This window comes from Nyctereutes procyonoides, unplaced genomic scaffold (genome assembly GCF_905146905.1).
Source record: "Nyctereutes procyonoides isolate TBG_1078 unplaced genomic scaffold, NYPRO_anot_genome, whole genome shotgun sequence".
Lineage (NCBI taxonomy): Eukaryota > Metazoa > Chordata > Mammalia > Carnivora > Canidae > Nyctereutes > Nyctereutes procyonoides.
In genome coordinates, this window is record NW_026575037.1 from 7,008,424 (window position 1) to 7,021,137 (window position 12,714).

Consider the following 12,714-nt stretch of genomic DNA (forward strand, 5'->3'; position numbering starts at 1 on the left):
TGCAGCAGACATTTACTGATAACCCCAAACCCTGAACAAGCAGGGCTCCCTGCTCCGGGGGATTTGCAGGCTCAAGCCTGTAGTAGTCTGACAGGGACTGCAGAGTGAGCCCCTCTGAGGGTCCTGGGACCTGCTTCTCCCCCACCCCCTGAGCAGCTCCTTCCTTCCTTCCTTCCTTCCTTCCTTCCCTTCCCTTCCCTTCCCTTCCTTCCCTTCCCTTCCTTCCTTCCTTCCCTTCCCTTCTTCTTCTTCTTCTTCTTCTTCTTCTTCTTCTTCTTCTTCTTCTTCTTCTTCTTCTTCTTCTTCTCTTTCATGAGAGACACAGGCAGAGACATAGGAAGAGGGGAACCCGAAGCAGGACTCTATCCCAGGACCTTGGGATCACCCCCTGAGCTGAAGGCAGATGCTCAACCACTGAGCCACCCAGGCGTCCCCCGCTGTGAGCTTCATGAGGTGCTCTGCCTCACTTTTGTATTCCCAAAGTGGAGCTCAATGCCAGCCACTGTGCTCAACAACTATCAGCTGAAGAATAAATGAGGGGAATGACATAGGTTTTTCCATGAGTATCATGTTGAGACACAAAGGTCCCAGCCAGAATGCTAGTCGAGGTCATGATCAGGAACCTTAGGACACATTTTATCTGAGAGGCAGGTCAGGGCCAGAATGGAAGAGAAATGACAAAGTATTTTCACATGAGTTACCTGATGCGTAACTCCTATCTGAGCTGGGGTCTTGTGTTTTAGGGATCTAGGTAGGACCTGCTCAAACCCCCGTCTGCAGAATTAGTTCTTGTGTCATTTGCGTTCCACCAATATACATCCAGGCCTGAGTTCAGCCCCTTCATCCGCTTGCCACAAATGAGAAAAATATCACATTTGTGAATTACCAACAGTTTGAGAGGATCACACAAAAAACTTAGAGACCTCCCAGGTCTTAAAAGCCCTTTTTGCTAACTTCTGGGATTTTTAACTGGCCAAGACCCCCCCCCCCAGCCTCAGCCAATTTTTCTAGATCCCCTTTCTTTCTCATCCCACCCCCTCTGGTCCACCTGCTACCGTACACCTCATTAAACTCTTCTCATTCTGTTGTGTTGAGTGGTCCAGCTCTTACCAGGTCTAGTCCCAAATCTTGGCATGACCATATCATCAAGGGACAAGTGAGAAGAAAGGGCCATCTCTTTTGCTGGTGGCACAGAAGGATGTGGGGACCCTGAGTCCTTGGAACAACACCCATTCTCCCCAAAAGGCAGCATAATTGAAAATTACATCCCCCTTCCCATAATCCTTACCATGTAAAGAAAGGTGTGTCATTTACCTTCATTTTGCAGATGAACCTCAAGAAGATGATTAATCGTCCAAAGTCACCCAAGGGAGCATAGAAGATAGAATGTAAGCCCAAATCTTGGTACTCCTAGCCTAGTGCTCCTCCCTCTATCTCAGCAGATGAGCCCAGAGTGCAAGGGTGTGTGGTGGGATCACACTCTGCACACAAAGCAACTTCCCCGTGAGAGCTGGTCATTCCTGTGTCTAGAACGCGCGGAACACCTGGCAGCTGGAGTGGAGCTTTATGAAGACACAGGAGTCCCAGTCTGTGCCCTCAGATGGTCTGTAATCTAACGAAGGAGGCAGAGTACATCCACGGGACAGCAGTGTATGAGCAGTAGTTACCTGGGGACAGAAAGGAAGGCTAAACAAAAATGTGCAACATCAGATGCGTCATGGAAGGCTTCCTGGAGGTGGTAAAAGCCCCTTGCTTTATTTTCTCTTTGTTCAAATTGGACCTCGGGTGCAGAAGGGGAAGTTAATCATACTCCGCAGATCGTAGCACATTATTGCTTACCGTGGGTCTGTGCTAGGCCTCTCTCTGGCTTTCTATGCTTTTCTCTGCGCTGCTCCCCATCCCGTTCTCCTCCTCCCATAGGGCAGCCATTCTAACCTATAATGTGACCCATTTTTCTGGTATGTATTCTTGAAAATGTGAATTGGTGATCTGTATGCTTGCATTTTAAATCTACGTAGGCAGTATTAGACAGCTCGCTCTGTTTTTGCCTTTTTGTTTGTTTTTCACTTAGTGCTGTGCTAAGATTTCCCGCTGTTTCTCTGGTCTCTCCCGTCCCGTGCTTTCAACAGTTGCATTACCCTGTGAGGTGGCATCTAGCTGACTTGACCTCTCCCGTCCCCAGTGATGATCACTGGACTCGCTTCCAGTTCCCCGCCACTGTGAACAACACAGCAATGAACATCTTTCACGCATGACCCCTTATGGACGCGTTGAGAAGTTTGGGGGACGTAGACTCAGGAGCAGACCTTGTGGGCTGTGTGCGGACTTGATATGACGTGGTGGCCCTGGGTCTCTCCCTTGGTGGCTGCTCCGACCCTGGGCACGAGCCAGATTTCCGATTCTTGCCGGTGCCACCAGGGTGAAATAAGAGCTTGCCACGGGGACAGTTCGTATTCCTCAGTTAAATCGCGACTTTAGGTGATCGCTTCACTCTCCTGGTAGGACATCAAGTTTCCCTTTTTTCCCTTCACGATTTGCAAGGATTCCTCGTACCCCGAGGAGACCTCTTCTCAAGCAGCGCGGGCGTCTCTGCCGCTGTGTTTGCCCGCTGGGGACAGAGGCGCCGATCTGGCCGCCTTCCTCCCACCCTCCCCCTGGGGATCTGGGCCTGGTGACGGCCACCAGCACAATGGAAGCCTAGGACTCAGTCTAGGAAGACCCGCAATGGGGAAGAGAACCCGTTCCCTTTCTCCGGGGCCACCAACCTGCTGTGTCAATTTCACGAGTTAATAAATGATTGGAGAAGGCTTTTTTAAAAAATATTTTATTTATTCATTCATTAGAGTGAGAGAGGCAGAAGCAGGCTCCATGCAGGGAGCCTGATGTGGGACTCGATCCAGGGACTCCAGGATCATGCCCTGGGCTGAAGGCAGGCGCTAAACAGCTGAGCCACCCAGGGCTCCCCTGATTGGAGAAGGCTTAATTGCCTCGGAAGAAATTGAGATCAGTGGTGCTTAGGCCCCACTCAATTAACTTGTGCTCCTAAGGGGCCGAGCGGGGAGCAGGGGGCAGCCGGGCGTTGATTACATGTACTGCTGCCAGCTGTGGCTGCCTTGCTGTGGCCACCGGGGCTCAGGCAGCCAGGAGGGGACCCTGCCTCCGGGAGCTGAAGTCACTGAGGTCAGGGGCCCCTCGGGGACCGCACAGACCCCTGGCCTTGTGCGGAGCCGGGACCCTCACTTCCCAAGACATCCTATCCGGGTGGCCTTTCATTCCCCCACCAGCCTCCACGGGCCCAATGGCCTTTGAGATCCCCCCTCACTGACCGCTTTGTTGGCTCCACCGCACCCAGGGTTGCCACGAACCTGTGGTCCCCTGCACTCCTCTCTTCCCCCTGCCTTCTGGCCCACTTGCCACAAGGACACCAAATCCAGAGCCTGTCTTATGGGCTGCGGATGATGCCACCGGCTCTGCAAGGTCACCTACCTCCCCTGCTGCCTGCAGCCTGAAATCCTCCCAAAGACTTTCATTCCTACGTCATCTCCTAAAAGGGGCCGGATGGGAAGACTCAAACCTGTAAGAAACGCAGATTCCTGGGCCCCTCCTCTGGAGATGCTGCCTTGGTGGGTCTGGAGTCTCTTTTTTATTATTATTATTTATTTTCTGTATTTATCTGAGAGAGAGAGAGAAAGAGATAGCAAGAGAGTATAAATGGGGAGGAGAGGAAGAAACAGGCTACCTGCTTAGGGCTCGATCCTAGGACCCCTGGATCTTGATCTGAGCTGAAGGTAGACACTTAACCGACTGAGCCACCCAGGCGCCCCTGGGGTCTTTTTTTTTTTTTAATCAAAAAACAAAAACACGGGACTCAGGTGATTGTTCCTGTCAAGATAATTTGAAAGGCTCTACTTCAGGAGACACCTTGGCTCCTACTGAAGTAAGTGCAGGAGAGACAGCAGCCTGATGGCAGGGGCCTGGCCAGGGCCAGCAGGCTCCACACCCGGTGCCTCTGCCGCTCTGTCTCTATCTTGCTGTGTGTGTGGTTAAGCCAGTCACTTGTCCTCTCTGAACTTGGTTTCTTTATCTAGAAAATAAATACTGGGCCAGATCTCTTAGAGTCCTTCCATTTCCACGGATCATTTTTTTTTTATAAGTAACCAGTAGGTCAAATAAGCATATTGCATGATTTGTGCTCAACAGACAAGTTTCTTTTCTTTTTTTTTTTTCTTTTGAGCATCCCTTTAAAGTGTATTCAGTGGAAGAAATCTCCCCTGCCCCTAGACAAAGACTTGGGCCAGTCCCATTTCCTGTCACCCACTCTCAGGTGATAGACTCTGTGGTACCTCTCACCTATAGCTGCAGTCTCAATTTGGAAATTGGAATAATTGAATAATCGACCGTGTTATTGCGCTGTTTGGGATCCGCTTCGGCCTGGAAGCACCTTTGGCAGTGGGCCAAGTCCCTTTGCTGTCTGTACTTCCCCAACTCTCACCTTCCTCCCACCACCCCCAAGAGCTGCTGTTTCACTAGCTGCCAGATTGAACTGGGGAATTCTCACTGGTTAGGGAGCAGGGGAAGCTTCAAAGGGGCTTTTGCTTTTGTGGATGTTATTTTGTGGGCTCTTTTGAGGTTCCCTGCTGGCCCCCTCTCTCCACTAGCTCCTGTTCCCCAGGAAAACACACTGGCTCTGTCCCAGACAGCTCTTGTGACTCCTTGTTCATCCCTTGGGTGTCTGAAGACGAGGCTCTTCTCATGCCTCCAGTTAGGCCTACTGGACAGGACACAGGACAGCCAGCCCCTGCCAGTCCCTCCTCCTGGGGGCGGGAGTAAGGAGTTCGTGGCTCAGCAACGATTCCTGCCAAGGAAATCCTCCACACCAAACCTTCACCAAATTTATGACCCATCTGTGTTTTTCAAAGTGGAGGAAAGTTCCCTAGATCCTGAAACAGACTTTTTGACGTCCTCCTCTATATTCCCCTGCACAGGGCTGGGGAAAAGGGATCTGTCCCAAACTCCCTTCGCTCCTCTGCTTTCTATCAGTTGGCATCTCAGTCAAGACTTAAGCAGAGTCCCACACTGACATCTAGCCACTAATGACTTCCATTTTTTTTTGTATATTTTTTTTATTGGAGTTCAGTGTGTCAACATATAGCATAACACCCAGTGCTCATCCCGTCAAGTGCCCCCCTCAGTGCCCGTCACCCAGTCACCCCAACCCCCTGCCCGCCCCCCCTTTCTACCACCCCTTGTTCGTTTCCCAGAGTTAGGTGTCTCTCATGTTCTGTATGACTTCCATTTTAATGAGAGTGAGAGCATCTTTGAGAGAAGAAGGCCCGAGTGCCCAGAACACCCCGGGCATGAAGGCCTAGATCTGGAGGGGAGGTGAAGGAGGGGCTGTGCTGACTCTGTAGGTGAACATCTGCCTTCTCAACTTTTCTCAGAGGTCTGCTCCTGAGACCTGCTGAACTCAGATGAGCATCAGGCCTTGAGGCACACTAATGTCTGCCCTTTGACCTCTAGCTTCTGGCTGTGCAGAGAGCCCAGAGGCCTCAGTGCCTCCGTGGGGAAGCTGGCTCCTTGCATCCAGTTATTGGTTGCGTTCCCTCCCCCATACAAAGACACCCAGTGGGGCCTTCCCCCCCTCAGGACAATGAGCAGAACTAAGCATCACCAGAGAGCATCCTTCCTCTCCCCATTCTCTTCTTCCCAGTTTAGAGTCCGGACTCTCCTGGGAATAATGCTGAGTGGATATTTAATGAATTTCATTTTCGCCCTCAGTAATTAGCGTACACTGGATTCTTAAATATCCTGGGAAGATCCTGCCTCCCCCTCCTCCCTCACCACATGGGTGTGAACTCGCTCACACAACTGTCCTGTGGGCACACTGTCCTGAGGGAAGTCAGGATTTTGGCATAAGGGAAAGGAATGTGGGCTCTGGGTACTGGGAATATGGACAGGCCCAGGGAAGAATGGGGAAGGGAATGGGGAGGAGGTGTGTGATGCCATAGAAAAAAGAATCAACCAGGCAGGCAACAGGAACACGTTTGCCAGGGAACTGGCCAGAATTCTCCAGAGGAGAGGGAGAGAGGGAGCTGGGCTCCTGTGTCCACACTGAGCCTCACTTCCCAGAATCGGCAGAGGCTCTTGCCCACTGTCCTGCTACCATGTTGGGCAGCGGGTTCTGGCCACTGGCACCAAGGGAAGGAAACAAAGATGGGATAGGATGTGGCCTTACAGGGCTGTCCTCAGGTTCCTGTCAGCAAACAGGCCCTGTGGGGGACATCCCCTCATAGTCTTGGGGGTCTGTCTGGCCTCTTGGTCTCCCCTTCAAGCTCTCACTAACCTTCCCCTCTCTTCTCTGGCAGGAATTGATGCTCTTGGCCATGACGCACCCCCAACCTCTGTCTGCTGAGGCACAGCCTGCGTGACCGAGCCTTCGCTATCTCACGTAAGTGTGAGGTGTAGGCTGACCCTCTCCCCGCAGGAGAAGGTGTCTGGTCCCTGGGTGGGGAGGGGTGTTGGTGGGGAGTGAGGTCCAAAAAGTTCTGGTCACAGAGGGCAGACCTGGGAGTCTTTAGTTGGCAATAGGTTTGCCTTCTTTGGCTGCCCTTGATCCCTGACTTGGCTGCCACTGAACCCATCTGCTAGGCCCTGGGAGGGAACCTCTTTCTCCTGTCCTTAGGAAGCTCATCAGAAGGCAGTTGGGCATGATGGAAACTCCATGGCACTGGCCCTTGGGTCCTGACTCAGACACTTGCTATAAGAGTCTGTCATCAGGGGGATCCCTGGGTGGCGCAGCGGTTTGGCGCCTGCCTTTGGCCCAGGGCGCGATCCTGTGGACCGGGGATCGAATCCCACATCGGGCTCCCGGTGTATGGAGCCTGCTTCTCCCTCTGCCTGTGTCTCTGCCTCTCTCTCTCTCTCTGTGACTATCATAAGTAAATAAAAATTAAAAAAAATAAATAAAAGTAAAAAGCCCACAGTGTGTACAAATGTCAACTTACTATGTTATATGCCTGAAACTAATATAATGTACATTAATTATACCTCAATAAAAAAAAAAAAAAAAAAGAGTCTGTCATCAGGCTGTATTCAAGGTGCCTTGGGGCTTCTTCATCTCGAAGCTCAACTGGGGAAGGACTCACTTCCACTCTCACTTCTGTGATTGTCCAGTTCCATTTAGATCATTGGACTGGGGGCCACCCCCTTGTTCCTTGCCACATGGATTTTTCCAACATGGCAACTTGCTGCATCCAAACCAGCAAGGGAAGGAGTTGGCTAGCCAGCAAGTAGTCAGAATGTTATCTAATCTATTCACAGAGGTGACATCCCATCATCTTTGCTGTGTTCTGTTGATTAGAAGTAAGTCACAGATGGCATCCACCCTCGAGGGAAGGGGAGCACGCAAGGCAGGGCTCATGTGGGGCCATCTTTGAGCCTGCCCATCACAGGAGGGGATGTAAATGGAAGCACGTTGTAGAAGGTAGAGTGCTGTTTAGATTCAGGCAGTCATTGTGATCGTTTGCATCTGGTTGCAAAGAGAAAATGAACCCACCTGCAATAATCAGAGCTGCTGGATATAGTTTAAATGCTAAATTGTACCATTAGTATGGGGTCTCTTTTAGGGAAAGCAGCTAGGACCTGGCTGGCCTCTTGCACACCCTTTACACGTGCCTTCTCAGTTTATGATTATAAGGTCAGACTGAAGCCCACAAACAATGTCTGGGCCTTCCTTTTCCCCTCGAATGACTGTGTTTAAAGGATCTTTTAGGTGTTTCTAAGGGGCCCTTGCATATATGAGCCTCACTTTTTCCTCACAAGTGTACTTATAAGCTGAGTTTTTTGTTAATCTTTTCCAAGTGCAAAAGGAGGTCAGTTTCCAAGATGGGGTGGCTGCTAAATGGCACAGTTGGGCCTCAGCTGGGCCTTCAGATCTGTGCCTCTGCCTGCACTGCCCTGCTCCCCCATTTCCAGGCCACCTCTGCTGCACGGTTTCATAGTACTCAAAGAGGGGAGGCCAGGCAGGGAGGTCAGGAGGAGGGAGGGTTCTGTTCCTATATAGCTTCATAATTCCCTGTATCCTAAAACAGGCTAACATCTCAGGGGGCGAGGCCAAGACTTGCAGGTAGTGAGTCACTGCTGCCTTCAACTTGAGGTCACTCCACAGGCCTCTCTGTCTCTCAAACAACCCTCCGTGGTGAGCAGGCCAGGCAAGCAGGGGAGAGTGGAGTCAGGTTGTAATGAGGGCACATAAATTCTCCCAAGGCTGAGGTTCAGCTCCACCCTCCTCCCCAGCCAGACCCCTCACAAATCCCCAGCGAATCAAGCAAGGCCCACCCTACATCTGGGCAAAGTCGGTCAAATTGGACTTGAGCCGGGATGCTCTCTGGTCGACCCGACCCGACCGGGTGGGAGCTGAGCGATGCAGCTTGCTGCCCCCTGGTGGTAGGTCCGAGTCCTAACTGTGAGGCCCGCGAAGGACCCGCGGGATCACTCCCCTGTCCTCCAGCACCCCTTGCAGCTAGCGCTCTGTATGACGCCGCAGGGGTAGGAAGCCCTGTAGGACCCAACGCCTGATCCCAGAGGACTTCTCATGTACTGGAGGAGTCAAGGTGTTCCCACGTCAAAGTTGACAAGCATCCTGCAAAGATAAGGTCTGGAAAGTGGCCCACGGAAAGGCCTTGCAGTGGGAATCCAGAGAGAGAGTGCTCCGTGATGGGGGAGCCAGGGAGGTGTCTCTGAGCACTGGAGGGTGAGCAGGATCTAAACAGGTGGAGAGAGCGGGCTCATGCACTGTGCTAGCAGCAGCCCCTCAGGAACCCCTGTGGCCTCCAGGAGAGTTAAATGCCAGTCCTTACCTGGCTTACAGCCTCCCCACTTGGTGCCCACCCTACCCGGCCTTTCCAGATTCCTTACAGTTCCAGGATGCCTCATGGTCTTTCACACACCTGGCCTCTCCACTTGCCTACTTGCCTACAGGGCACACCCCCATTCAGCTTCTAGGACCCAGCTCAAGCATAACATCTTCCAGGGAACCTTCCCCAACCAGTTAGTTACTTCTTCCTCTGTGTCCCCACAGCCCCTGGTCTGTGTGTCTTACGCCATATCACAAGGTATGTTAAGTGTCTTTTCATCACTAGACTCTAAGCTTCTTAAGAACTGGGCCTGCCTGGGTGCTTGGGTGGCTCAGTCGATTAAGTGTCTGCCTTTGGCTCAGGTCATGATCCCAGGGTCTGGGGATCGAGCCCTCCATCGGGCTCCCCGCTCAGTGGGGAGTCTGCCTCTCCCTCTCCTTAAGCCACTGCCCTTGCTTGTGCTCTCTCTCTCTCTCTGTCAAATACATAAATAAAATTAAAAAAAAAAAAAAAAAGAACTGGGCCTGCCTGGTGGGGAGGATTCATGTGGGGGGCAGTGCCAGGTGAGGAGGGAAGAAAAATTGGTGGGGAGCATGCAGGCAAGTGGGGCAAGGCAAAGCATGCTGGGCGGGGGCACGATGATGGTGAGGGGCAGATGGTATGTGGGTGAAGGTGCCCCTTCCACCGGGTGAACACAGGGTGCACAACTTCCAAAGTGGACAGAGGCTGTGGTCCAGTCACACTTGCCCTTCGAGTAATGAATAGCCTGCTGGACCCCTCAGCGGCTCTGGGGGAAGCAATTAACAGAGAGGTGGGGGGTGCCCATTTGGAAAGAGAGTGATGCCTTAAACTGTCATACCAGAGTCTGACACCCCAGAGGGACACTCAGGTGCAATGTCTGTTGGCCACAGAGCAAGGCACAGCTGGAGACCCTCTCGGGGGTGTGTGTGGGCTTAGTGGCGGCGACAGAGCTCACAGTGGGGAAGGCAAACTGGGGGTGGTAAGGTGGGGCTTAGGGAGTTATCCAACCCTTTCTCAGGGGTAACACTCTTCTTCCCACATCCCTGTCCCCTTTTTTGTCTTTCAGGTCACCGTTCCCTTTCCTGAACGTAAGTGCTTATGGTCGTGCTTCCTTCCTCCAGAAGCCAAGTCCCCCCACCCACCCTGCTGCCCTGGCCCATCCAGCCTTGGTCCCCATGTGCCCGGGGGGCTGGGAAGTCCCCATTCAGTGCCTGGAAGGGAGCCTGCCCAGGGCCAGACAGCCTCACGTCCAGAACCTTACCCCCGTGAGCAGGACCCATCCTCCAGTCTCGCCACCACCTTCCAGGAGCCAGGACGCTGCCTGTCACCCACTCCCTGCGGCCTCACCTTGCCCTAGTTTTCCACAAGAGCTGGAAAGAGAGCAGGGATGCCCCCAGTAGGAGTGTGGGTTTGAGCCAGGATAGAACCAGGTGGAACTTTTAAGATTCAGACCCCGTCCCCGCCCCCTGATCAAGGGCTGTTTGTGCCCTGGCAGGCAGCCAAGAGCATGGCCTTTGGGGTGAACCAGGCTTCGTAGGATCTCAGCCCAGCCGATCAAAGCCTGAGTTCATCATGTGTGAGACAGAGATAATTAATGACTCTCCCAAAAGGTGTTTTGAGGAGTAACCCACAAGCCGGGAGAGCTTAGAGCTATGCCACAGACGAAGCCCCTGGGAAAAGAAGCTGCTGTCTTTGTGTCTTGGAGCCTCGGGGTGAGGGCGGGGGGGGGGGGGGGCGAGAGGAGAGTTCAAGAAAGACAGCAAGAACCTTCCAAACCCAACAGAAACCTAGAACAGACTTCCGCCTTCTGTTAGGGCTCTGCTTCCTCTTTTCCCTCCGGGGTAGGCTGGCCCAGGCCTCAGCCACCCTCTGTCTTCAGGAAGCCCCTGTGTCTCAGGGCCCCTGGCCCTGCTCTTCTAGCTGCTCTCAGGTCCTCCCTGCCTCCGAGCGTGTAGAAAGTTCCAGGAGGCCTCCCTGCCCCAGGCCCGCCCGGTGTGGCTGCCCCTCACCTCTCTGCATGCATCTTTGCAGAGTTTGATGGGGCATCGGGCGGATGACAGCGGGAACAGTTGTCATCACTGGCGGAATCCTAGCTACGGTCATCCTCCTCTGCATCATCGCGGTCCTGTGCTACTGTAGGCTCCAGGTCAGTCCCCAGAGGCCACCAGCAAACCACCCTCCCTTCTAGGGGCAGAACCTGGAGGCCCACTTCGAGGGGGACGACACTCGAAGCCTTGGAATGTGAGGGAGTTGGGGGTGACCAGGAGGGAGCCATGCATCTCCCACGCTCTGCACACTTTGGGGTACCCCAAGAGGGTGTGCTGGGAAGACATCAGGTCATCGTGTTGTGTCTCTGGCATATCTGAGATTTCAGGAGTGGTGGGAAGGGCACCCCCTCTGGGGAGGCTAGGAAAGCTGCTCCCAGCGGCCCCACACCTGTCCTCAGTAGGACTGTGTGTCCCTCCCCTCTGCTGCCCTGCTGCTGTCAACCACCGCCCGGAGATGATGCACTAGGAAGTGAGGCGAGGGAAAGGGGAAGGTATTGGTCTGGGAGGGCTGGGAATACTGGTGGAATAGTGGTGGGACATGGGTGTCTGGTGTGAAGGTGTAGTCCCGACCCGAAAGAGCTCTCTGCAGCAGGGCAGGGGCGCGGGTGCCTTTGCACACTCAAAGGGGAGCATCCAGCCCTCAGGCATCCCTCTGCACTCTCCCCTCAGTATTACTGCTGCAAGAAGAGCAGAGCCGAAGATGCAGACGAGGAGGAGGAGGAGCACGACCTGCCTGCACACCCCACCTGTAATGCCTGCAGCTCCCAAGCCCCGGACGGCCGCGTTGGCCTGGCGCCTCTCACCAGCGAGCCCTGCGGCCAGCCGTGCGGGGTGGCGGCCGCCCACTGCACCACCTGCTCCCCGTACAGCTCCCCCTTTTACATATGGACGGCTGACATGGTACCCAACGGGGGTGGAGGCGAGAGGCTCCCCTTCGCTCCTACCTACTACAAGGAAGGGGGACCGCCACCCTTCAAGTTGGCAGCGCCCCAGAGTTACCCGGTGACGTGGCCGGGCTCTGGGCGCGAGGCCTTCACCAATCCAAGGGCTATTAGTACAGACGTGTGACCCCCTCCCCCGGCCCCTCCACAGACCAGTGCTGCTGTCCCGACAGGAGCAGTGCGGGCAGCAGGTGACCCGTCCAACAGCCCACAAGGACTGCCAGGATTTGGGGTTTTGTGTTTGTTTGTTTGTTTTGGCTTTTCTTGCCCCACAGGGGAATTCAAGCTGCCGAGTGCGTGGAGAACCAGAGCAGGGCCTGGCCCGTGGCCCGAGTGCGGGGGCGCTGGCAGGATGCCCGGGCAGCGGCACCTGTTTCTGGGCTGGGACGTTCCTCTGCAGGCTCCAGCCCCACCGCTGCAAGTCGTCTTGGTTCCCTTGCCCCCCGCCCCAGTGCCCCAGCCTTGCTGGCCTGTGAGAGGAGGGGCATCAGGGAAAGCTAAGCAAAGGCGCTGGAGGCCCCCAGACTCCTTGGGGGATGGAAGAAGAATAGGGACCTAGGGCGAGGGGAGAGGTGAGAAGCAAGGCACTGCAGAGCCTGAGAAGGGAGAGGAAGGTGTCAAGGGGACCTCTTCGGGACCTGCTTGCTAGAACGAGTCCCAGTTCACGATCCAGCTTGGTATTTGGTTATCACAGGGACAGCAGTCCCTGTAGCTGCTCCCATGGGGATGCTGATTCTGGAACACACTACATTCCCCTTCCTCGCGGGACACAGTGAGTGGACTTGGGAGGCAGTGACATAAGGTTATTTGTGGGGAATGCACTGAAAAGTGATGCCCAGCCTTGTCTCC

The 12,714-nt window shown here is 54.1% G+C and overlaps 1 protein-coding gene across 1 annotated transcript; it reads left to right on the forward strand.

Annotated features, from left to right (window-relative positions):
• Positions 1 to 9,940: 9,940 nt before the first annotated feature.
• Positions 9,941 to 11,992, forward strand: FAM163A (family with sequence similarity 163 member A). The gene is made up of 3 exons (XM_055319069.1): positions 9,941 to 9,964; positions 10,908 to 11,022; positions 11,594 to 11,992. The coding sequence occupies exons 2-3, from the start codon at positions 10,930 to 10,932 to the stop codon at positions 11,990 to 11,992; spliced, it is 492 nt and encodes a 163-aa protein (XP_055175044.1). The 5' UTR covers positions 9,941 to 9,964; positions 10,908 to 10,929.
• Positions 11,993 to 12,714: the final 722 nt, after the last annotated feature.

What these genes read in the sequence shown, in the direction of transcription:
- FAM163A (XM_055319069.1), top strand. Translation starts at nt 10,930, where the DNA reads ATGACAGCGGGAACAGTTGTCATCACTGGCGGAATCCTAGCTACGGTC. An exon ending in TGTGCTACTGTAGGCTCCAG is followed by an intron (nt 11,023 to 11,593) that starts GTCAGTCCCCAG and finishes CTCTCCCCTCAG; the next exon opens with TATTACTGCTGCAAGAAGAG.